Genomic DNA, 25387 nt, shown 5'->3' on the forward strand with positions numbered 1-25387 from the left:
ATTTTATTTGATGGTAGAAGCATTTTTACGTTTTTGTTCATTTATTTGAACATGTAATATATTTTTAATAAATGACTGTGTTGACAATATGACTCTAAAATTCATTTTATATGATCTCAAACTAAATAATTATGTTTTTTGGTATAAAACCGATTAAACCGAAAACCGATGGTATATAAACCGAACCGAACCGAAGTAAATATGGATTTAGAATGGTAGTTATATTTTACTAACCGAAATACCGAAAACCGAAAAAAACCGAACCTAAACCGAACCGATATCCGGATTGAACGACAACAAAGAGGAGAGGGGAGCGAAACATACAAAGGGATTCGAGCGAGCTAGGGAGCTAATCGTCCAAAGCTTTGACCTAACCCTAGTATCGGGGGCTCTGTGCCGTCGGAGCAGCCTCTTTGATCAGAAGCGAGTTCATACTAGCTCACTTGAGTCTGTTTCTTTCTGGTTAGTGTTGTTCGGTCTTTGTTCTGTTTGTTCTTTAATCGAATCAAAGTTCCAGTTACTCGTAGGTTAAGTTTTTGTTATGTATTTCTGGTATTGTGATTCTTGTGCTGAGCTCAATCATTAGCGCGATAAGCTTCGATTAGTTGATAAAATGTAATTTTGAAGTTGTGATTTGTGGAATGTTTAGTACTTTATAGCTAACTAGGTTTTGTTGTGTTGTGTCTCTGAACTCTGATGATATGACCCTTCAACTGTTACCAGCATTATAATTGTGTTTGTAATAAAACTGATTGATTGATGATGTATTAGCTCGATTGGAATGAAGTCCTCTTCAGCTTCTTCCTCTTATGATCTTACTTCAGATCAAGATCATAATGAATAATAATAATAATACTCTTTTGACAGTGTTTTGCAGAAATAAATAAAGAGTGATGAAGAAAACTAGGGAACATAGCCTACACCATATAGTCGATGATATCGGTGCTGCATTTGGAATGGGAGCTATCGGAGGTTCCGTGGTCCACTTCATAAAAGGAACACAAAGTTCCCCGAAAGGCCGTCGTTTCGTTGGGGGAGCACAAGCTGTGAGCATGAATGCTCCTCGTATAGGAGGTAGTTTTGCTGTGTTCGGAGGCCTTTTCTCTGCGTTTGACTACACGATGGTGTACATTAGGAAGAAGGAAGATCCGTGGAACTCTATCGTAGCAGGTGCTGCTACAGGAGGGTTTCTGTCAATGCGACAAGGGCTTGCTGCTGCTTCAAGATCAGCTCTTATGGGAGGGCTCTTGCTTGCTTTGATCAAAGGGGTCCATTAATGTTAAAACAAGATTAGCTTATTGGATTGTGTTTATTGAGCTTTCTCTGCTCAATCTTGGAACCTATTTACTCTTTTGTTTAAATCATTCTACAGTAATTCATGTATTGGTGGTATATTATGCCAACTGTTTAAGTAGAAAGACCATTTTGACAAGGGAAGGCCAAAGAGTAAGATTGGCAATGAGTCTGTCAAAATATACACCAAAAACAACTGAAGTTAAGAGGAGTATTGAGGCAGATATAATAAACACAGCCCCAATGATAACTCACGCACCACTATCTTGGGATCAATGCTTACCGAATAAATCTTTGATTTAGTTGTTAGGATGAATCGAAACGTGTCCCTGTGGTTGTATACGATCGTCTTGTCGTCCAATATAGCTTTCCATCGTTTGCAAACAACTGTGAAGCGCACAAGAGATTTTGGAGAGGCCCGAGATAGTATCTCTTCAATCACATCCCATGGAAGTTTCTCCTCTCGCGGCGCTATCTCTGACTTTTGTTTTTTTGTCTTTGATTCCATTGTCTTTTTTAGGTTTCAACACAATGCTCGTAAATATATATATATGATTGTAAGTAGTGTTATGAACTCAAGGTTTATTAATGTTACTCAATCACAAGGTGCCCTTATATATGAGAGTTATAAATAGATAAAAGGAAAAACATAAATATGGAAAGTGTACAAATACAAGAAAAAGAAAATAGAGTTTCCTTTTCTCTAAAGCTTAAGCCGTCTCTCTCTCTTCTTCATGCGGCCGCCTCTCTCTGTAGGGTTAGGCCGTCTTTCTCTCTTAGTATTGAGCCGGTTATAGACCGGACCAGTTATGGACATCTATCATATAATTTATAACATTCTCTCTTGGATGTCATAACCATACATAGTTCGTAATATGTTTTGGATGTCTACTCGTTAAAATATAGATAATGATGTTCATAATCTTTGATTGCCAAAATATGGTAGAAGTCAATGAGACCGTACACAATTTCAAAAACCAAACTCGGACACAAAAAATCATAACTGATTTAAAAGATATTACACTCGATCCGCAAAATAAGTGAATTATTCAACCAGTGCATGTGCTTTTAGACAGAGCCGGACTTGAACATATGTTTTCGAAACATATGAATGGGGCTCACCCTACCTTGAGGGGGCCCCCAATTTACAAAAAATTGTAGCCTGTTTTGTATTTATATTTAACATTATTATATTTATATTTCAATTTTTCCAGTTTGGACAAAAATAAAATCTTATATGTTTTGTAGCCTGTTTCTTTTGATTTAGTTAATTTTACTAAAATTCAAAAAAAGTTAAAACTACATTTTTCCCTTTGATCAGGCCACATTGTAAACACGTTGTATACTATATGGTAACACTGACCACTCTCTTTCTTTCCAACATTCCACGTCTTTGGCCATTGGACTGCTTGATGCTGTTCTTGACCTCTTTCTTTCTCCTTGACCAACGAGACCAATTCTTTTTTTCCCCAAACAGGATCTTCAGAGAACAAGTTTTGTTGCCCCTCTAATTATATCCATCAAATAAACTTGTTGTCCCTTGACAATCACAGTTCCTTCTCTTTTGTATCCCTAATTCGATTCACCTAAGAGTAGTAATAGAATTACAAGAGAAACAAAATAAAAACAAACTGGGGCTGGGCTGTTTTAATTTGTGCTCCGAAATATTACCTGACAAGACTTGGTCACGACTGCCAAAACAGCTGATAATCCTTACTATACAACGAGCGGTCTTGTATCTCCAGGTTTGCTACATGCCGGTTTATGAGCTGCGACTGCATTATCTTACACACGACCAGTCCCGCTGGAAATATCCACCACTCACTTTCACCCCTGCATCCCCCCAAAACACATCATAAACCCAATAGACCAAAACGTAAGATTGACAAAAGTATTCCTTTGTAGTGATACTCACATGTTTATATTCCACGGCTGAAATGGGATTTTCTTGCTTGCTGATGATTCGCTGTTATAATGAACATATCCGCAGAGGAAAGCAACAAACTGTCACAGAACCAAAAAACTTGTCAAATAACGTTAAGACATGTAACATCTTCTAAAGAATCAACACCTACTGATATAACTGTTAAAATCCATCCTCATGTGACAGAAGTTCACATTTGCATTTGTAATCGAAACAAGTTATCAACAACAAAAGAACAAGAACAAAAAGAACTTACCACATTAACCAAGGACATGATATTCCACAAAGCGTAAACACGTGCTAAGCCAGCAGAGCGTCTGGGTCCATGACTGAATAAGGCATTGATCCCAGCGGGGAATGGCAAAAGCAAGCCGAGAGGTAATATAGACAAAGCCAAAAGTACATCCACCAACGAAATCGAATACAGCTGGAGCAGGGTGAGCAAGACTAGACTAAAATCTCCTAGAAGTATCATCGATATAACTAAGCCAACCATATCCTGTAATATCACAAAAAGATAACATAGGGAAGAGAAATTAAAATTATTGAAAAGTTGGACGGCACAACATATAATAAGACATTCATATTATAAGGATTTTGATTGGAGAGGTACCTGGTGACCCACAGGTTTCGTGTTGTGAACTAAGAAAGAGAGAAGGAAAAACATATCTCTCTTCTCTTTCAGACTCGGTAAGCTGTCAAGGTCGATTATTCCTCCGTAGTTCTTTCTTCGCGTTGTATTATCCTCAGCGTTTGTGTGGTTTTGATTGTAGAGCATAGTCTCTCTTAAATGTGCCGGAGAATTCTCTTTATGTACAGTCACACCGAAACTAAAGATTACAAGAATAAGACATCAAAACCCCGCATAACTAAAGATAAGTGTATAACGGAAACATGCTTAAGTGTGTGACATAAGCAAAAAACAACCTTAAACTTCTAAAGTGATCATCTTATTTATCTAGAATCCTCAAGTTCATATTTTATATTCAACTCAAGACAATACAGCGCATTCAGAAGAAAGAATGGTATCATGACTGTTGTCACTAAAATTGACCGTATGAAAGGATGCAATTTCTCATTTATTTACCGTGGCTGGATCTCAGTCCATGATGTTTCACTGACAGACTGAGGTGATGTTGGTTCACAATCCTCATCAGCATGAATCAAGAGACCGTATTGGTAGTAACCACAAGCTGTGGTCTGGAACCAGGCTAGATCAACCCGTATGCCATGTGTTTCCAGAGCAGGATTAGCATGAGTTTCTAACCATCTCAGAACAGAAAGAAACGTTGATCTCAGACGCCCACGGCGAACAAGGCGCAATTGAGCATTCACACCAGCCACCAGTCTGTACCAAGTAGTGGGAGGAACGAGCTGGGAAAAATAAACAATGACAAAAATCAGTACAACCTATAACATGGCAGCTAAAACTGCTTTTCGTTAACTAAGGAACCAACCTGACTCATCAGGCTAGTAAGAATGTTGTCATTTTGAAGTGAGAAAGGAGCCATGTAACTGCCATCACCACCAAACAATATGGGCATTGGAAACCTTTGGTGAATCCCAGGTGGAAGGTCTGTCCTTTTCTCATCCCCGCCAAGGAAGAAATCCAGATATGCAAGCATCAAATCGGGGGTGGCAGCGACCTAAATTTGGGGAAAAAGAGTATGAATACCAACGATTAAGACAACAAATCCTTGTAAAACGAATCAGAGATTCTGAAAAATCTGTAGTCCTGTTAAGCAGTTATGAGATCAAATAAATCCCACAAAAGTTACCTTCAGGCCCTCGTATAAAGCGCGGGAGCGACAGGAGCGCAAACAGGAATGATCATACTCTGAACGTACAAACTCACGCAATTTTTGCAACTTCAACTTCCGCCGCCATTGCTGCCATGACCACGCAAGCGGATATGCAACCACCGAAAGAATACTATATATTGCACCTTCCCACCATTGATATGCAGCTATAGAGTTGATTTCGTCAACAAACGTGTTAAATGCAGCCTCGTATCTAAAGAACCAAAACCAAGAATATGTAAGCGCAAGGCAACTTATTTAGATAACTATAGACAAAACAATGAAACACAATTCGCAATAAACCAGGCAATAAAGAAGAAACAACTAACACTATCTCTTTTATCTCTTCTGGGGGAATATGCGAGAGATGCCATGGCTCACTGAATGTATTAGGACCCATGAAGTACATTCTATGCACATGACTCTGTGATTGCTCTGCTCTATTTGTTTCCAACACCTGAAAAAAGGAACAGCATTATAATCAATAACACTGTATTATAAGGAATATTTTGCAGGTTCTTTTGCTCAGTTATGTCTGCTAGCCATATATTAGTTGCATCCCAGAAAATACATAAATCATTCTTCATTTGCTTCCAGAAAGTACGACAACCAAACAATTTTGGATCTAATGTTCGAAGACAAAGAAAATCATCTAACCTCATTCAGTGATTCAAGGAAAGGGAAGGAATGATCTATTTGAGAGCCATGATGCGTGGGTGCTGGGCCAGGTAAATCATCAACTCCAACAAATTTCATCCGTGCAACACTAAGTACAAGTGCTAATAGGATGAGGAGACCCATCAGAAGAAGACCAAACAACCAAGGCCCACCAAATGTGTAAATTAACTCCTCCAGAGCGGTGTAACAGTGTGGCATGTGATACCTTTCCGATATGCATCGATATGGACATGGTGTCTCAGAAACACCACCTGTTATTAAGCATAGAAATTCCAAGGTTTATAGTTGAGACATAAACATGTTCGGCACCAATTTACAGGCACAGAATGAGTAAGCAAAATTATTCATAACCGTGGGAAATAAAAAGTAAAAAGTTTAGGCTTGGTAGTTGAACGGGAAACAAAACTTATATCACCCAAAAATAGGAATTTTTTATAGCATATATGTAATATACAAGAGCTCCAGATTTATGCGAAAGGCTATTTATACCTCGAACTGGGACGTAGACAGCACGAGATGGAAGTTCATCAACGGGACAAGGAAGGCAAAGAGACCTGTCAGATCCAGTAACATTCTTGAATGTACCAGATGGACATTCCTGGAGAAAGAGTAGAATTGTGAATATAATGAGAACTACATTAATAATTCAATCGTAATAAGGGAACAAAAGACAAATAGAAAATTTCAGCCCTGATATTATAGAGCAGGAAAATGTTGAGCAAAGTTTTTCTAACCTTGCAAAATATACCGTGGAGTCCCTTTGGACAAGGCTTCCCAGTTATGGTGCCATTTTTACCGTGAAAACCATCATCTACTGCCGCTCCCCCCCTACAATTACAAAAAGAAACAGTGTGTTAATGCGACAGGCTGGAAAGCGATATCAAATAATAGCGTAGAAGTGTTAAATGCAGTCAATGACGGGAAAACATACTAATGCCATGGAAAACTGGTCAAAGATATGGGAATGCACAGGTATTTAGAGGACAGACCTTGCATGGATTATTCCTTTTACACTAGCAATAGGTTGGTATATGTCCCCAGTGGGAATGTTTGACCAATGAAAATGGATCCTCCCACCTCCGCCACCACCACCACCAGCAGGACTGCCTGACCCACCACCACTTGCGAGAAGAGACGACTCTCCCAAAATAAGATAACGCAGGAACAAAAGAACTGTTCCGCCAGAACCACCACCAGGTGCTACAACAGAACCATTTTCATCTCTGCTCGAACGTTTGACACTTTCTCCATCAGCCCTAATTGACCCTTCAAGTGATAAACCAGATAGAGGCTGCTCCATTGAACCAATCACTGACCAGATTCAAAGGCAAAGAAAGAACATGTTAAACGGTATCATCATGAATGCTAAAGCTTTCATGGCAACTACATGCATGCACAACAGTGTATGGCCTAAACCATGACAAGCTTCTACAATGTTAACTACCTATGAATCATAAACTTGTAACAAATAACAAAATACAATTCGCCAAATATATTCGACACACGAAATACGAATAGTCAGCAGTCTACATCATACATTTTGCATCAAATTCCTATGACAACACAGCCTAATCTCTCAAGTTTAATAGAACTCCAAAATCATCAAAATCTCAGACATTTCATACCTACAATACCACCACCAGAAGATGAATAGTCCGGGCTATAATCGCCACTTCCACTGCCAAGCTCGCAAGGGAGTTCTGCATTTCCATACGTAATTCCACCTTCAACACAACTGTTATTGTAACATACACGGCCACCTTTACCGCCATGCCCACCACCACTACCAAAGCCATTTCCAAGCAATTTACCTTCACCTACACCACCTCTACAACCTGTGATAACACAAAAAAAATTGCATCAGTGTGATGCTAAAAACACACTAAAAAGTATAAGAACATATCTTCTTTCTCCCTATGAATGGGTAGCACCTAATATATTATAATTAGGGAGTAAGCCAAGGACATGCCCATACGAAATGTAGAGGATGCGCGATCAAAACAAAATCCAAAGGGAAAATAGTTATTGTTACCCATTCCACTGGCACTAATCTCTCCAGAAGGTTCAAGGGTTACTGTTTTTGCACGGTGGAAATGAACTACTGATCCTTTGATGAAACCTTCGACGATAATATCCTCAACGCGGCATATCTAGAAAGAAAGAAACGTTATCAGAATTTTCATGCTAGAGCATGCGAGTTTAAACACAGCAGAAATACCTGTAGCGTAAAGGATAGAGAAGAATTAACATTGCAATCCTCTGGAGGATGCAGTAGCTCATAGGGGCAATCTTGCCGATCACAATAGAGCTTTGGTGTACTGCAAAGAATGAGAGTTTAATTATTGTCAGCTGATATTATCTTCGAAGACTATGGAATCAAACTAAGCATAATAAGGCATTTCCCATAAACTTACACAGCATCTCGGGATGCATTCTGTAGAGGACCACGCAAAATAGATCCAGGCCCAACCTACAATTTTGAGGGAAAAAAAAGTCATTATCTCCTGAACCTTTTGACATTTATTATTTAAAAACTAATATGGCCTCTAAAGGAGACCGATTATCAAACTATGCCTGTTTCATTGCATTTTCGTAGCTATAAACACCACCGACTATTTTTCATCAGCATAGAATAGTATCTGATGCAGGAATGTCATTAAAATAAGCACTAGGAATCCACTTACATAAATCTGGTAAAACAGTGACAAAACAAGCCGTTGTGCTTCAATCGAATCCCCTGGTCCAGTTAGGTTCAGGAGACCTTGTCCATGGACTCCAAGATTTGCATTTGACCGAATGACAGATGATTCCTAATTTAGATTGAGAGGTCAAACAAACAAATTAGATGAAACGGTTTGTCACAAATTATTTGAAGGAGGAAAACAATGATATGAATTTGTGAGTACCCTAAGAACGAATAAATTGCTAGCTTCGAGTATGGAAGTCGAAACAGTTGTATCTCCTCCTCCTCCATCTATATGCAATTCTGAATTCCACATCAAGAACATCTTGACAGTCATGCGTAAAGCCCCATAAACCTGGTACATTCCACAAAGAGTGACGAACAAATGATTTACATGAGAACCAAAATAGAATATGGAATATGAAGAATGGCCAGGCAAACCAAGAATTAAGCAGATAGTAGCACCACAGAAATAATCGTATCTAGCGCAGACGTAGCGCAGACAGACATGATGTTGTATCAGAATTTCTGAAAAGTGGAGAACAATGAATAGACTCACCTTGATAGTGGAATCACTCATTAAGAGTTCTTCGGCCAATAATTCAAATACTGATGTACCATAATGAGCCAATCCGAAGCTCAAAACACCTCCACACAACAAACTAATTTGCCCTTGAACCTGCATATTGAGTATTTGAGTACTATATCATTAACTGTACAAAATAATATGCTGAAAACGGGAAAGAGAAAAAGACAAAAATAGCACTAAATCAAGTTTTTGTTCCCAAACTAGCACTCAAGGTCAAAAGTCACAAAAATAGCACTTAATGTTTTATCAAAAGTCACAAACTTAGGGTTTAGAGTTAAAGGGTGGGGTTTAGGATTTAGGGTTTAGAGTTTAGGGTTTAGGGTTTACGGTTTAGGGTTTAGAGTTTAGGGTTTAGAGTTGAGAAATGAGGTTTTGGGGATAAGATTTCAAATTTTGAAAAATAAAAAAATTAAAATTTTTGTGATATAAACTTAGAAATGTGCTATTTTGAAGATTTGCCCAACTGGAAATCCCACTGAATACCTAGATTTTATATACAGAGGCAAGACTAAAATGTACAGAAAAGACACTAGAGTTGCAGAAAAAGGAAACAATATCATTTTATATGAGATCACAAATAGTCCTAGCATTACAACTGTGGAAGGTGATCAAATAGTTGACCTACAAAGCCCATGCACTGGAAATTCACTTTTAAAATACCTGAACACGACTCCATAGCAGAGGACAAGTTGCCCGCGCTTTATCCTGAATATAAACATTGGTCCAAAGAGGCTGGAAGGGGAATTCTAAGAGAAGCGTGTAAGTATCTGTCGTCAGATTGTAGTTGCTAACGAAAAGGCTTCGGGGAACAGCATCGTATAGAGTCCCAGCAGCACCTGAGTTATCTGGACATCCGATACTGTATCCGCCTGCATGTGGTTCATGAAATTAGTTCACATGATTGTCGATGTTAAGCAAGTACGGAAATACTCGCTGGAAACAAAGTAACTAAGTAAAGATCTGAATGTAGAATTTTGCTGTGATGATCTATCAGCTGAGAAAATGGAATTATAGCATGAAACCTATTGGTTCATATTTTAGGACCCAATAAAATTTTGCAACACACAAGTTCTTGAAATGTGGATATATTTACGATGGCCTGAAAAAAACAGTGACTTCCTAGGGAAGAAAATCTAACCATGCACAAAGATCTTTGGGTCATCATGCCTGCTAAAAATATTGACAGATACTCTTCCACCACCTCCACCACCGTAACCATTCCCACCACATGCACTAATCTGTCCAATTCCAGTCCTGCACTTCAAATAACAGCAAAGCAGAAGATGCTAACTGAGATCAATTTACCAAGAATCTGAGAATATAAAAGACATGAGGTGTTTCATGTGTACCATACAATAACAAACAGCAAATTTCAGAGAGTTATAAGCAAGATCGGAAATATTTAAAAATACATATGCCGTAAATAAGATGAATTCTTAATCACATCTCCTAATGAGAACAGAGACCCTATAAAGCACTGTCCTAGCATACAATATTCAACCATGAGAGGATCGTGCAACTCTGTTCATTCCTCAAAACTCAACTTGCGCTAGTGATTACGTTCTTAAGATAATCATCTGGACCAAGCAAGTAGTGCTTAATTTAATGCAAATCTTGCCTTCTCTGCTGACTAAAACGACTTAAAAATCCATGGAAAAACAGCATCGAATCGAAAGTACGTTACATCTTATATGCCGTGATGTAGATGCTGCCACCAGACCCACCACCACCTTTAGCTCCTCCATAACCTCCGTCCGCCAAAAGGCTCCCATTAACATCCAAAAACTGCGTAACATTCATCTTCACTCTCCCGCCACCACCTCCCCCATAATCAATCTCCCTACTCGTCGACCCACCTTTACTACCATAACTCCACGGCTCATCCAGAGTCGACCACGAGTACGCATCCCCTCCCCACACATCTTCCGCAAGCTTCTTAGTATCAGTCAAACAACAAGCCCCCCTCCCACCATGCCCTCCACCAGCACCGTCAATCCCCTGCGGCGTCCCGCTAGTCTGCGGCGGAGGGCTCCCAGCCAAACCCGTCGTGTTCACAGCCGATCCATCAGCAAAGCTAGCGTTACCAGCCGAAAGCTCAAAGGTTCCAGCAACAATCGTGGATTCAGCTCCCAGAGAGAAGTTCCCAGAGACATTGATAGCAATAGAGCACCCAGGGATCGAGCAGTGGAACTTAACCCCAGGTAAGATAATGAAATTACCTTTACCAGCTATATACACATCTTTAGTAAGATTCAGATCGGCGACGATCTTGCAGGTAGTATCCAAAAACCCAACGCCGCCGAGATCCTCGCTGCAGGACACCGAGGGCCCGTGCGGAGGCGGCGGCGGCGGAGCAGGAGGCGAGTAATCCTGGTGGAAAAGCAGCGACTCTGAATCCGAATCCGGGTCTGGACCCGAATCGAAACCCGGATTGGGCTCGACAATGGCGAATCGGTAGCTTGAGCTAGGGTTTACGGCAAAAACCGCAACAGCTACGAAGAAGAAGAGGAATTGAAATCGAGCCATCTAGTAGTTTCGTCAACAGTCATCACAGACGAAGTATAGTGAGGTTTTCGATTCGATCCCAATTCGGATCATTGAGCTTAGGGTTGACGAGTAATTGAAAACCCAGAGACCCAATTAAACACACGCGCCTATGCAGAATGTGTGTGCATGTGTATGTATAGTCGTCTTGCTCGAGAAGATTTGGAGAAAAAGCGTATAAACCCCCACACCGAAAACTGCTCTTGTAGAGAGAGAAATGTTGCTTTTTCCTTGCTCGGGTAGAGAGAGAAGGAGAGAGGGAAGAGAGAGCTCTTCCAAGGAGAAAGTAACAGGTTGGAACGGAGAGTTGTTACGATCAGGTGCGTGCGGCCTCACCGTAATCGCGAAGAAATCAGCTAAATCGTTCTTTTGGATATAGCAAATCGCATTTTGCCACGTCATTCCTTAGATTGATCTCGAAGGTAAATGCTACTCTGTGTTGTGGTTCACATACAACTGGAAGTGTCAGGTGAATATTTATTTCACTAACTATCGAATAGGAGTGTGACGTCTGTCATATCACATTTTAATTACTCTCTTTGCTGTGTAACTAACGGTGTTCAGATTGGGCTTCATAGGCCCTGATTCCTATGGAGTTTAATGAACACGTGCTACGCTTTCAACTTTGAGAAACAGAAAAAGAAAGTCGTGTGAGTAAAGACAAAAAATAACAAATCTGGCTGGCCCAATACCAATAGAAAGCTAGCGGCATTATCAATTCAAGACCCAGTTTTTTATTTAACAAATCCAGAGTCACGTTTTTTATCAAAATATTTAGAACGTGATTGGCTATCGTTGTAGTTGCTCTCCACAGCCACAGCTATAAATCTACACCAATCTTGATTTATATTTTTTTAAAAGTTCACAGCCTTTTTTTTAGTCCACAACACTTCTTTAAATTTATATCTTTGTAATTGCTCTGCGGAGACAAATTCCTACGGCCTAAATTTAAAAATTTTTAAAAGTTAAAAATGTAGAGCCAAAGTCAAAAAAATCACAGTAATATTTCTACAGCAAAAAAAAAATCACAACTGTTAACAATCACACCCTTATATTGGTGTCTATGAACAACAGCTACAACTTCAAAGTTTATGAAAAATACAAATTTAACTTTAGTGATGAGGATGTGTATTACATGGATCCCATGGCTTATGGACATTCTACATGTTCAAAGTAAGAGACTGCGATCAGAAAAGACCAATTTGAATCTGTGGGATACATTCTAAAATGCAATGTGGCGTGACTCATCACAAGGCATCTCTGCTGCTGCGTACTACTCAGGGTGGTCGCAGGATCCGGGCTCGGTAAAACCGGACTATACATACAGTGCACAGCAACAACAAACACCTGAAATCTCAGATGATTTCTTCTCCAGCCTCAGTAACCACAGTTACCAAACTAGAGGCAGCAGTGAATATGTCTGGGGCTATCAGGTTTAATTCTACATTCAAACTAGAAGTCAATGTTTGTCGTTCTTGCTCTTGATTGATGGGACAGTCCCATCGGTGGCTGATGTGCCCATTGTTGTTGTGGCAATTACTCTGCGTTTTAAATGAGTGAGAATTGTTTATGGTTTCTTTTTTTGTTTTTTTTTTTTTTTTTTTTTTTTTTTTTTTTTTGTTTATGGTTTCTTGGTAAGAGTATGGTTTCAAACTTTCAATAGTGTCTTGTAGGACGTATAATCTCAATTTTTCATCGACTCTACAGAGAATATATCGTGTGTGATTCTTCTTCTTAGCTTTTTATGATTCAACTTTTTCATTATTTAATGAAACTGTATATCACATTGACCACGACTTTGGGAGGCTCACTCACTGGTCACAAATTCATAAAATAGTATTAATTAATCTTATCTACAAAAGGCGTACACTTTACGAAGAGAAAACAAAAAAAAAAAATGTCGGAAACCAAAATCAAGATGTCACCTACACAGTGGCTACCCACTATCCTCACCGTTGTCTTCTTCTTCTGGAGCGTAACTCTACCCTCACATGGAAGCTCACAAGTTGGATACGGCTACGTCGTTAGCTCAGTGGCCGTTGACTCAAACCAGAAAGTCTTGACGGCGAAGCTTGATCTGATCAAACCATCGTCCGTTTACGCACCAGATGTTCAAACGCTGAATCTTCATGTCAGGTCATATAAATAATCTCCTCTCTCTCTAATCTATCCACTGAACAGTATTGATTTGTATATTATAAGATATGTATTTACATTTACATATAATTATATGTCACAGCTTGGAGACAAGTGAGCGTTTGAGAATCAGAGTAACAGACTCAACTCAACAAAGATGGGAGATACCGGAAACCGTTATCCCTCGCACCGTAAACCACTCTCCTCGCCGTTACTTAACGGAAGAGAACAATACCTTGGAAGATCCATCATCGGACTTAGTTTTCACACTCCACAAAACGACGCCGTTCGGTTTCTCCGTCTCAAGACGCTCCTCCGGCGACGTCCTCTTCGACGCGTCGCCGGATCCATCGGATCCAAACACCTACTTCGTCTTCAAGGACCAGTTCCTTCAACTAACCTACGCCTTACCGGAATCCCGATCGAATCTGTACGGTCTCGGAGAGCACACGATGCGATCGTTCAAGCTGATCCCGGTAGATACACTGACTCTGTGGAACGCTGACATCGGGAGCGAGAATGCGGATGTTAACCTCTACGGATCGCATCCGTTCTACATGGATGTGAGAGGATCTAACGGTCACGATGACGCCGGGACGAGTCACGGCGTTCTCTTGCTGAACAGTAATGGGATGGATGTGAGGTATGATGGAAGTCGGATTACGTATAATGTGATCGGAGGTATCATCGATCTCTACGTGTTCGCCGGACCGTCGCCTGAGATGGTGATGAATCAGTATACAGAGTTTGTTGGACGACCTGCACCTATGCCTTATTGGTCATTTGGTAAAAGCTCTTTGCTCTCTGTGCATTTTTAAGATACAATGGTAGGGCTCTGAGGTCACAGGTTCGAACTCCTTTGAGAGAGATTTGATCTCCAAAATAGTTTAATTACATGGTTTGGGCCTCTTCATAGGAGAATGTACGGATCTACGGATCAAGAACTCTTCGTAGTCACTAAAAGAAATTGAGATGTTGTTTTGCTTTGAAAATGTTTCTATAAATACTTACTTTATTGGGGGTTTATTTTTGTTTGAAGGATTCCATCAGTGTCGGTATGGATACAACAATGTTTCAGACCTTGAATCCGTGGTTGATGGATATGCAAAAGCTGGAATACCACTTGAAGTTATGTGGACAGACATTGATTACATGGATGGCTACAAAGACTTCACTTTGGACCCCGTGAACTTCCCTGAGGACAAGATGAAATCATTCGTGGATACACTTCACAAGAACGGTCAGAAGTACGTGCTGATCTTGGATCCAGGTAAAAACTCTAACATTATCTTCTTAGAGTCTCTGAAAGTTTGGTTCAAGACATGAAAATTTTGGTTTGCTTGTTGGAGGCATTGGTGTGAATAGCTCCTCTTACGGGACGTTTACTAGAGGAATGGAAGCAGATGTGTTCATAAAACGAGATGGTGAGCCTTATCTCGGTGAAGTTTGGCCTGGGAAAGTATATTACCCTGACTTCTTGAATCCAGCTGCTGCAACTTACTGGAGCAACGAAATCAAGATGTTCCTGGAAACTCTCCCTTTGGATGGTCTGTGGCTTGACATGAACGAGTTGTCAAATTTCATAACTTCACCTCCATCCCCTGGATCTTCACTCGATGATCCTCCTTACCAGATTAACAACTTAGGGGGCAGAGCTTCTATCAATAAGAAGACAGTACCAGCAACAGCTATCCATTTTGGGAACGTTAGTGAATACGATGCGCATAATATGTATGGACTCTTGGAAGCTAAAGCCACTCACCAAGCTATGGAGGATATAACTGGAAAGAGACCGTTTCTTTTGTCGAGATCCACGTTCGTAAGCTCGGGGAAGTACACAGCTCATTGGACAGGAGATAACGCTGCGAAATGGGAGGACTTGGCTTACTCGATCCCGGGGATGCTCAACTTTGGACTGTTTGGGATCCCAATGGTTGGAGCTGATATCTGTGGTTTCGCAGATGATACCACTGAGGAGTTATGTCGTCGATGGATCCAGGTAGAGTGATTAATTCATGTTCATGTTCATGTTCTTACTGAGTTCAATGTTCTAACATTGGCTCTTAGCTTATCAGCTTGGAGCGTTTTACCCTTTTGCAAGAGATCATTCTTCCAAAGGTACTGCTAGACAAGAACTATACCTATGGGACTCGGTTGCTGCTTCCGCAAGAAAGGTTCTCGGCCTTCGTATGAGACTCCTCCCGCATCTCTACACACTAATGTACGAGGCTCACGTTAGCGGCGTCCCTATAGCGCGGCCGCTCTTCTTCTCCTTCCCTAGAGACACTAACACCTATGAGATCAGTTCGCAGTTCTTGATCGGTAAAAGCATAATGATATCTCCGGCGCTGGAGAAAGGGACAGTGTCCGTCGATGCATACTTCCCCGCCGGGAACTGGTTCGACATGTTTAACTATTCGTTTGCCGTCGGTGGAAGTTCCGGCAAGCGCGTTAGTCTTGATACTCCCCCTGATCACGTCAATGTCCATGTTCGAGAAGGTAGTACTAGTGTTCCCGTTTTGATAAGGAAGTTGAGCTTGAACCGAACATGATTTTAACCTTTTGTAACAGGTAGCATTGTGGCTATGCAAGGAGAAGCAATGACAACTAGAGAAGCCAGAACGAAACCATTTGAGCTTCTAGTTGTAGCCAGCAAGCTTGAGAACATCTCGGGCCAACTGTTTCTCGATGATGGCGAAAACATACGGATGGGAGAGGAAGGAGGGAACCGTGACTGGACCCTGGTGAAGTTCCGTTGCTACGTAAACGGAAAATCCGTGGTGCTGAGATCAGAAGTGGTGAACCCAGAGTACGCGTCTAGGATGAAATGGAGCATCGGGAAAGTGACGTTCGTCGGGTTTGAGAACGTGGAGAGCATGAAAACGTACGAGGTTAGGACAGGGGAGAGGTTGAGAGGGCCGAGAATCTCTCTTCTCAAGACGGTTGTGGACGATGATGATCCCAAGTTTATGAGTGTGGAGGTTTCTAGACTGTCGCTGCTTGTTGGGAAGAAGTTCGAGATGCGATTGAAATTGACTTAAAGAAAAGGTATCTATTTTATAAACCCAATAAGATGATAAATTTGTGGATGCTTAATGAATAAAAAGAGTAAAGATTTCGCAACGTTATTACATCAATCAAGTTCGTAAACGTTGGAGAAAATTTTCAGACAAGAGGCTTCAGTTTGTTTCATAGACACTGTACTAATAGCAGCGCAAGTCAATCAAAGAGCTAAAGTAGTTACCTCTATCTTGCGAATCCAACATCAGCAAGATCATTCTCCAGAGCTTTCACCAGAGTTTCGAAGTGAGATTTGGTTACACTGGTCAAAGTAGTTAGTTTTGTCCGAAAACCCTTGAAGTCTTGTTTTGGAGCGTCTTCAGGATATTGAAACACCTCTGATTCCAACTCAACGCATTTGTGGAGCCTCTCCAGACCAGACTCAGCCTCTCCTTGCATATACTCGAAAAACTGTCTCTTTTCCTGTTCAGATTCAAGTAGATAGTACCCGTATGCATATGTCCATTTCAGCACCCTTCTGCATTCAATGATCTGAAGCCACGCATCTGTGATGAACCCGAGCTCAGTTTCTGGTATGCATTGTTTGTCACTAAGCTTCATAACATCCACTGATAGGAACTTCTGTAGATCCCCTATAGCTTTTTGCCTCGACATTTGATTACCTGCCCAGCGCTCATAATAATGAGTGTATTTCTCTAGCGAGTGCTTTGCCATCTCTCGCTTCATTTCAGCCTCATCATGCAGTCCTTGTCCCTTAGCCTTCGAATACCGGTTGCATGTATAAGGCCCGCCAGTGCCTTCCCCGTGTTCCGACCATGCGCCAAGGCAAAGCCAACAAAACTGATGTCTGCAAGGTGGTGTGCATGACATGTGCATGCATCCATGGTTCTTTTCAATTGGACGCTTGCACTTGGGACAAGGCTTGGAATTGTCGAGTATCCACTTGGTATTTTCAGCTTCAACGCTGTTCTTGCGTATCCATTGCGAAACCCTGTCACAATCCACAGGACGGTGAGCGTCTTCGGTGCAGTTCCAGCAGAAGCTATGCGAACACAAGCATGAAACATCGTAACTACTTCCGGTCCCGGTGGCAGAAAACTCAATGGCATGCTCACATCCTGGGGAAGGACACCACTTGGTCTTTTTGCTTTCTTCCACATAAGATCTAAGAAAATACCTATCATACTTGTCCTTGGCTTCAAAGGAAGCCAGTTTCTCGACCATGTCTCGACCAACAGCAACTGGACAAGATGGCTCAGGACATTTTTGCATCAAACATCCTGGGCCATCGTTGATGGCTATGCTGATGTAACTTGTCCAGCATGTAGAACAGAAAGCATGGCCACACAGAATCGGTACAATATCTATAGGACAGAAGTAGTCAAAGCATATTCCACAAGCAACTTTTCCGCCTTTAGAATATGGAACAATAACAGATCCTCCTTCCAAGCCAGCACTTGTCCGAACCCTCCTCTCATCCGCAAACCATTCATCATTAACTTTACCAACATTCCAGTGATAGTGAAGAAGCAGAACACTAGCTTCGACCTTGCTTACGGAGAGTATCATGGAAACTTGTGCAATATCACTCTCCTGTTTTCTACGTATATCTTCTTCCTTGAGAACGACATAATTTATATCGGAGCGAGGCGAGGAGATCATCGAGGAATCGTCATCGTCATCCCCGAGGAAACCCGTGTCATCTTTATCATCATCATGATCAGCCCCGTCGTTGTAATCATCTGCACCGTCGCTGTAAAGATCTTCCTCTCCAGATTCCATGTAGTAGTCATCGGAATCCATAATCCTCTTCCCTTAGTCGCTACGGCAGAGTATGGTGTTGATTGATATGCACATATACGTTTGTGTCAAAAGATATTATTCCACATTTTCCTATTTTTGTTTTACCATTTGCATAATGAATTTAGGAGGAGTTTTTGTATTTACCAGTTTTCTAAAATACAGTTGGTACGGTCATATACGGTGTATATGTTTTTAACTATATGGTAGAATAATACGGTGATGGTTTAGATGGACACAAATAGAGCGTTTATACCGTGTTTATACGGCCGTTTATACCGTGTTTATACCGTGTTTATACGGCCGTTTATAACCTCACAATTTATAAACTATATTTTAAAGAAAATTTTAGTACTCATTTGATTTTTTTTTATTTCATTTGATCGTACCAGTTTTTTTTTTTTCAATATTCCATAAATAGTTATAATGTATAATTTTAGTTATGTTTGCTATATATATTTTATTATTTACATATAACTTATATATTTATTTTATTTAATACTATAATATTTATTTAGAATATGACTATCGTATATATTACGTCTGTACCATACAGTAAACAACCGTCCGATTAGCATATTTTAAAACACTGGTATTTACGTATATCTTTCCTTTTGTTTTTTAACACATCCTTTTTCCTTTATTCTCTTTCTCTTTTTTTTTATTTTAGATAACATACCATATTAATATATTCTAACAAGATTTTATGAAGCTTTTAAAACCTCAAGAGATTTCATTACCTTTTTTAATATTCCAGCTAATTATTGTAATAATTTAATATATGAAATTTTAATGTGTGCTTATTTAATATTCTCTCGTTTTAAGGGAATAATTTTTATCTTCTTAATAAAATATTAATATTATTTTATATAGTTTATTAGCATATTTGACCTCAATTGTTTTGCATCCATATCACGAGTCTTTTGCATTCGATTAGTTTAAAATTTTTAATTGCCCTCGTTTAACCCAAAAATTTAAGAACATTTTTTTTGTCACACACACGTTTAATTTAAAAAAACGTTAAAACCACATAATTCTAGATATTATAATCGCTTTATATATCAAACCAACCACGAGAGCAGACCAGCGGGTGAACTCCAGAAAAATCTTTTCCCGATACTCGAAGCCACACCCGAACCCGATCCGAAAAACCCAAACCGAAATCCGAACCGAAGTAGCAAACTATCCGAACGGATATTAAGTTAGGAAAGAATGGATATCCGAACCCGAACAGATATCCGAAAATAACCGAACATATATATACTTACCCTTATATTTCTAGTTTACATCTCTTATTTTTTTAAAAAATATTTATATTGATGTTACACATACTTTATGATCATAAGTATATATATAAGTATGGAGAAAATGATTTGATATTCATTTAAAATGCATGTCAAACTTTTTATTTTATGTATTAACAAAAGTTACGTTCAAAGTTTAAAAACAATAACCAAATTAATATCTATTTGTTTTTGAAATATTATCTCCAAACCTATTAATCATCCAATCTATAAAAAATAAAAAAAATCAGTTAAGTGAAATCTATAATTTTAAATACAAGAAACTTAAAAAATGAAAAAAACTAATTTTTTTCTTTTAAAATCTATATATCCGAACCCGATTCAAAATAACCGAACCCGAACTAAAAATATCTAAACCGACCTGAAGTATAGAAATTTCCGAACGGATCCTCTATCCTTTATACCGAAATATCTGAATGGGTATCCTAAAGCCCACCCTACTGTGTCTTCTTTCTCAAGGCTTCGAGACAGATTCGTATTCTCAGTGTTTCTCCTCTTAATCTTCGCACTATTTGATTTTCTTTTTGCCTCTAAACTCGACACGTGGACTATCCTCCACTTAGTTTTCATCAAGTAGCTATTAGCGCAGGGTCCGCTTACGTTCTCAGATCAACTCTCCGACGGTTGCATAGGTGATCGCTCATTGCCTTTTCCGGTGAAGTAATTAGCGATTGAATCAAAGCTACTTCAGTGACTAGCGACGAGATCTAAGTAAATTAGGATTGATAATAGTGTTCAAAGGATGCAGACTATCTCAAGGGTTCTACAAGAAGGTAAAGAGAACGGAATCTTGGTTAGGACAGGACAGTATAACTCGTTTAGACCCAAACTGCTTCTTCTCCTAGGTCTTTTTCTTGCTGTTGTTGTCACTATCTTCATCATTAGTGTCTCTACAATCAAGTACACTGAACTACAAAGTGTAGTAACCACGGTCACTTCCACCTTTGTCCCATGCCGTGAGGATGAGTCCAGCAGTTTGATACAACCTCCTGGGGTTCTGATGCACAACATGAGCGATGAAGAGCTTCTTTGGCGTGCCTCTTTCTGGCCTCGGAGAAAAGGATATCCTTTTAAAAGGGTTCCAAAGATCGCGTTTATGTTCTTGACCAAAGGCCCCTTGCCACTTGCTTCGCTTTGGGAGAGGTTCTTGAAGGGTCACAAGGGGCTTTACTCTGTTTACGTTCATCCGGATCCGTCTTTTAATGCCAAGTTTCCAGCTGATTCTGTTTTCTACAAGAGGCAGATACCAAGTCAGGTACGGTTCTTATGAGTCTCTTTCTGTTGGTTGATCGAGTGATTAGTTAGGGCAGATCTTGAGATTTTGGGGGCTATAGACGGTTTAATAAAGATTTCAATAGTTGAGGTATTCTGGGGCTGAGGTGAATGTTTCGTACGGCTTGGCCCAGGACCCGATCACTTGGGATTACTAATCACATAGAGTATCAGAAAACGTAACTCTTGAATTAGACTTGTGTGTCTTTAGTAACTCTTGGTTATGTATTTGATTTGGTTGTAACTTGAATGTGTGTACATCAATGAGCAGGTTGCAGAATGGGGGAGAATGACCATGTGCGATGCAGAGAAGCGGCTCCTCGCCAACGCGCTTCTCGATATCTCCAACGAATGGTTTGTCCTAGTCTCAGAGTCGTGCATTCCACTCTACAACTTCACAACGATCTACACCTACTTAAGCCAATCAAAACACAGCTTCATCGGTGCTGTTGACGACCCTGGACCCTTCGGTCGAGGCCGGTACAACGAGAAGATGGAGCCTGAAGTTCCCATCACCAAATGGCGAAAAGGGCCACAATGGTTTGAGGTAGACCGGGACCTGGCAGCTACCATTGTCAAAGACACATTGTATCACCATAAATTCAGAGAGTTTTGTAGACCCGCTTGCTATTCAGACGAGCATTATTTCCCTACGATGCTGACTATTGAGAAACCGGCGGCGTTGGCTAACCGGAGTGTGACGTGGACGGACTGGTCTAGAGGCGGGCCCCACCCGGCTACGTTTGGGAGATCGGATATTACAGAGGAGTTCTTTGGAAAGATCTTTGATGGAGAGAACTGCAGTTACAATGGTCGTAACACTTCCATGTGTTATCTTTTTGCGAGGAAGTTTGCTCCTAGCGCATTGGAGCCGCTGCTTCACATTGCTCCCAAGTCTATGAACTGAAATCAAATAGAGATCATGATACGGATTATATGATAGATTATAAGCCAATATCATTTTATTTTGTTTGTTTACACAAGTTTGGAATAAACGAGATATTATAAGAGAGAGAGAACGTTGCACAACAGGATCTTATAACTTTCGACGTCAAAGGAAAACTATGTATAGCTCAATTTTGTTGGTTCCTAACGTTAAGCCTGATGCTTAAATTGGATAAGAAACTATAGGGTTAGGTCATAAGACTAGTAGTAATTTGGTTACCGACCAAGGTTTTTGTTTGAATACTGAAACACTACTACAGCAGAAGTGGCAAAGGGAACATAACACGGACACAGGTGGGTAAACACATTCACTCTCTTTTCCTTTATTTTCTTGTTGTTATTTTTTTTTTTAGATAAAATTCCATATTCAAATATTCTAATAAGATTTTATTAAATTTTATAGAACTCAAGAAATTTTCATTACCATTTTTAATATTCTAACGAATTAGTTTAATCATTTTAGTATATGAAAATTTAATTTGAGCTTATTAAACATTCTGTGGTTTTAAGGGAATATTTATAATTTATTTAATAAATATTAATATTATATATAAATGGTAAACAATACTAATATATTTTTCTTTTTGCACAGTTTTTTAAAGCTGATTAAATGATATTACAATTATAAATCATATTAAATAGATGATTCCACGACGGATAATGTTATTTAGGAGGATTCATGTTTAAATGCATTATCTCAACCGTCTTATAAAAATTTGACCATGTTTATTTGCACAATGCTAAAAAAAGTCTGTAAGCATTCTCACCGATGATGTGTCTACTTGTTTAATAATCCGTAACTGGAAAAAAGAGAGCTTACCCACTGTTTAGTAGCCTATTTGACCTCAATTGTTTTTGCATTAACATATCGCCACGAGTCTTCTGCATTCATTATTCGATTATTTTTAGTTGCCCTCGTTTAACTCAAAAACTTTATACTAGAGATTGATATACAGGCTCTTTATAATGTTCAAAGGCTGCAGACTAGAGTGTTCAAATTGATACTTAAAGATTGATATAGAGGCTCTCTATAGTGTTCAAAGGATGCAGTCTATGGTTGTACAGTTGGAAGAAGGGAAAGAGAAAGGAATCTCGGTTAGGACAGAACAGTGTAAGTCATTTAGACCGCAACTGCTTCTTGTCCTAGGTCTTTTTTCTTGCTGGTGTTGTTACTATCTTCATCGTTAGTACAAACAAGTATACTGGACTACAAAGTGTAGTAACCACAGTCACTTCAAGCTTTGTCCCACGCCGCGAGGAGGAGCCTGACGGTTTAAGTAAATGGATACAACCTCATGCGGTTCTGATGCATAACATGAGCGATGAAGAGCTTCTTTGGCGTGCCTCTTTCTGGCCTCGGAGAAAAGGATATCCTTTTAAAAAGGTTCCAAAGATTGCCTTCATGTTCTTGACTAGAGGCCCCTTGCCTCTTGCTTCGCTCTGGGAGAGGTTTTTTAAGGGTCACAATGGGCTTTACTCGGTTTATATTCATCGGCATCCATCTTTTACAGCCAAGTTTCAAACTGATTCTGTTTTCTACCAGAGGCAGATACCGAGTCAGGTCCGGTTCTTATGACACTCTTTCTGTTTCATAGTCAGTAAAGTTTTGTTAATGCTTTTTTAACAGTAAAATGTTAAAATAGTTAATGGCTTATAATTATTTTAATTTGTATTTATTAAAAATTATTTATAAAATTTAATAATATTTAAGTTTAAATATTTTGCTTCCAGTAACAATTATTTCTGGATCGGCCACTAATATCTACATCATTCCGCAGCTTGCACAATGGGGGAGAATGACCATGTGCGAGGCGGAGAGGCGGCTTCTCGCCAACGCCCTCCTAGATATCTCCAACAAATGGTTTGTTCTAGTCTCCGAGTCATGCATCCCTCTCTTCGACTTCACAACAATCTACACCTACTTAAGCCAATCAAAACACAGTTTCATAGATGCTTTCGATGACCCTGGACCCTTCCGTCAGGAGAGAATGGAGCCTGAAGTTCCCATCGCCAAATGGAGAAAAGGGTCTCAATGGTTTGAGGTCGACCGGGACCTGGCAGCTACCATCGTCAGAGACACGTTGTATCACCAGAAATTCAGAGAGTTTTGTAGGCCTGCTTGCTATTCAGACGAGCATTATTTCCCTACGATGCTGACTATTGAGAAACCGACGGCGTTGGCTAACCGGAGCGTGATGTGGACGGACTGGTCTAGAGGCGGGCCCCACCCGGCTACGTTCGGGGAATCAGACATTACAGAGAACTTTTTTCAAAAGATATTTGATGGTGTGAACTGCACTTACAATGGTCGTTTAACACTTCTATGTGTTATCTTTTTGCAAGAGCCGTTGCTTCACATTTCTCCCAAGATTTTGGGATTTTAGAGATTTTACGCCAATATCATTTTATTTTGTTTATTTTTTTATACAAGTTTGGAAGTTAAAGCATGATGCTAAAGTCAGATAAGAAACTAAAAGTTTGGTCATAAAACCATATAGACAATAGGACAAATGCTGATAAGGCAGGCTCTTGTCTCCAACTCATCTCCTTACGTCTTATGATTCTTAGAAGTTAGTAGTAATTTGCTAACCGGCCAAGGTTTTGTTTGGTTTGAATGTGAATACTTAATACTTGGCAAAAGTGGCACTGTGGCAATGGGAACAGAAAACGGCCAGGTGTAGACGCACTTTTACACCTACGGAAACTTCTCGAACCCATCAAGAGCCTTGCCATTTGCCAACACTTCAACCATCTGTCTGTCTTTCTCTTAATAAAAAAATAATCCAATGGGAAAAAATCATTAAAGTTGTTTAAAAGATTTCAGCAGGCTAATGTTTATTTTATTGGAATGCAGAAAGGATACAATAATGCGGAATTTATTTATTCGTTATTGTTTACCACGTATATAACCTATGGCTTACACTACAAGAAAACATATTTTTTACGAGGGCGGTATTCGTTGTAAATTCGTCGTAATAGGGGCTTTACGACGAATTAACATCGATACGCGTTTCGTTGTTAAACGCTCGTCGTAACGGAGGTTTCGTCGTAAAGTCCTAGTTACGTTTACGAGGAAGTCAATTCCTCGTAAAGCGGAAGGAAACTATTCGTCGTAATGCCCTCGTAAATGACGATGTAAATACCTCGTAATAGTTCGTTGTAAAAGCCACGTAAGGCTTCCACGTAAAGTCGATGTAAATTTTACGAGGACTTTACAACGACTTCATGTAAATTCCTCGTAAACGTTACGAGGACTTAACGTGGAATTTTACAACGAATTTACATCTCCATATTTAAAATATTAATTAATTATAATAATTATATAAATTTTATAAAACAATAATTTTAAAATTTAAAATATTTGAAATAAAATTAAATATGAAACCAAATAATTTTTTT

The 25387-nt window shown here is 39.6% G+C and overlaps 5 protein-coding genes and 1 pseudogene across 6 annotated transcripts; 4 read left to right on the plus strand and 2 right to left on the minus strand.

Moving 5' to 3' along the window:
* The first annotated feature begins 295 nt into the window (after positions 1–295).
* LOC106332070 (mitochondrial import inner membrane translocase subunit TIM17-2) lies at positions 296–1383 on the plus strand. Of its 2 annotated transcripts, none has more exons than XM_013770533.1 (2): positions 296–462; positions 868–1383. In XM_013770533.1, exon 2 carries the CDS (start codon positions 894–896, stop codon positions 1275–1277), a length of 384 nt encoding a protein of 127 aa, XP_013625987.1. In that variant the 5' UTR covers positions 296–462; positions 868–893; the 3' UTR covers positions 1278–1383. The 2 variants fall into 2 exon arrangements, with proteins under 2 accessions (XP_013625987.1, XP_013625988.1); XM_013770534.1 differs by having other exon boundaries at positions 302–462; positions 878–1383.
* A 1396-nt stretch (positions 1384–2779) lies between these two features.
* LOC106334985 lies at positions 2780–11777 on the minus strand. Its single transcript, XM_013773400.1, has 23 exons — positions 10651–11777; positions 10105–10220; positions 9627–9835; positions 8937–9056; positions 8601–8732; positions 8379–8504; positions 8109–8164; positions 7913–8012; positions 7727–7844; positions 7320–7529; positions 6684–7005; positions 6429–6522; positions 6184–6292; positions 5674–5945; positions 5346–5473; positions 4996–5230; positions 4675–4863; positions 4305–4591; positions 3831–4047; positions 3474–3716; positions 3209–3297; positions 2965–3126; positions 2780–2879 (listed from the first exon to the last, which is right to left on the minus strand). The coding sequence occupies exons 1-22, from the start codon at positions 11490–11492 to the stop codon at positions 2979–2981; spliced, it is 4362 nt and encodes a 1453-aa protein (XP_013628854.1). The 5' UTR covers positions 11493–11777; the 3' UTR covers positions 2780–2879; positions 2965–2978.
* A 1588-nt stretch (positions 11778–13365) lies between these two features.
* On the plus strand, positions 13366–16779 carry LOC106334787 (alpha-glucosidase). Its single transcript, XM_013773150.1, has 6 exons — positions 13366–13646; positions 13750–14432; positions 14686–14916; positions 14996–15645; positions 15722–16145; positions 16218–16779. The coding sequence occupies exons 1-6, from the start codon at positions 13408–13410 to the stop codon at positions 16685–16687; spliced, it is 2697 nt and encodes an 898-aa protein (XP_013628604.1). The 5' UTR covers positions 13366–13407; the 3' UTR covers positions 16688–16779.
* Positions 16780–16858: 79 nt separating this feature from the next.
* Positions 16859–18590, minus strand: LOC106334788 (probable E3 ubiquitin-protein ligase ARI5). The gene has a single exon (XM_013773151.1). The coding sequence runs from the start codon at positions 18468–18470 to the stop codon at positions 16893–16895; it is 1578 nt and encodes a 525-aa protein (XP_013628605.1). The 5' UTR covers positions 18471–18590; the 3' UTR covers positions 16859–16892.
* A 1636-nt stretch (positions 18591–20226) lies between these two features.
* Positions 20227–22088, plus strand: LOC106334789. Its single transcript, XM_013773152.1, has 2 exons — positions 20227–21026; positions 21315–22088. Exons 1-2 carry the CDS (start codon positions 20514–20516, stop codon positions 21948–21950), a joined length of 1149 nt encoding a protein of 382 aa, XP_013628606.1. The 5' UTR covers positions 20227–20513; the 3' UTR covers positions 21951–22088.
* A 944-nt stretch (positions 22089–23032) lies between these two features.
* LOC106334790 lies at positions 23033–24372 on the plus strand (annotated as a pseudogene).
* The last annotated feature ends 1015 nt before the right edge of the window (positions 24373–25387 follow it).

Source organism: Brassica oleracea, chromosome C3, assembly GCF_000695525.1.
Source record: "Brassica oleracea var. oleracea cultivar TO1000 chromosome C3, BOL, whole genome shotgun sequence".
Lineage (NCBI taxonomy): Eukaryota > Viridiplantae > Streptophyta > Magnoliopsida > Brassicales > Brassicaceae > Brassica > Brassica oleracea.

Excerpts from the sequence above, each read along its gene's own strand:
- LOC106332070 (XM_013770533.1), top strand. The coding sequence starts at position 894 with ATGAAGAAAACTAGGGAACATAGCCTACACCATATAGTCGATGATATC.
- LOC106334985 (XM_013773400.1), bottom strand. The coding sequence starts at position 11,492 with ATGGCTCGATTTCAATTCCTCTTCTTCTTCGTAGCTGTTGCGGTTTTT. Across the intron at positions 9,057-9,626 it reads TGCTATGGAGTCGTGTTCAG|GTTCAAGGGCAAATTAGTTT; the intron begins GTATTTTAAAAG and ends CTCAATATGCAG. Across the intron at positions 5,946-6,183 it reads TGTCTACGTCCCAGTTCGAG|GTGGTGTTTCTGAGACACCA; the intron begins GTATAAATAGCC and ends GCTTAATAACAG.
- LOC106334787 (XM_013773150.1), top strand. The coding sequence starts at position 13,408 with ATGTCGGAAACCAAAATCAAGATGTCACCTACACAGTGGCTACCCACT. Across the intron at positions 13,647-13,749 it reads ACGCTGAATCTTCATGTCAG|CTTGGAGACAAGTGAGCGTT; the intron begins GTCATATAAATA and ends TATATGTCACAG. Across the intron at positions 15,646-15,721 it reads TATGTCGTCGATGGATCCAG|CTTGGAGCGTTTTACCCTTT; the intron begins GTAGAGTGATTA and ends TTAGCTTATCAG.
- LOC106334788 (XM_013773151.1), bottom strand. The coding sequence starts at position 18,470 with ATGGATTCCGATGACTACTACATGGAATCTGGAGAGGAAGATCTTTAC.
- LOC106334789 (XM_013773152.1), top strand. The coding sequence starts at position 20,514 with ATGCAGACTATCTCAAGGGTTCTACAAGAAGGTAAAGAGAACGGAATC. Across the intron at positions 21,027-21,314 it reads AGAGGCAGATACCAAGTCAG|GTTGCAGAATGGGGGAGAAT; the intron begins GTACGGTTCTTA and ends ATCAATGAGCAG.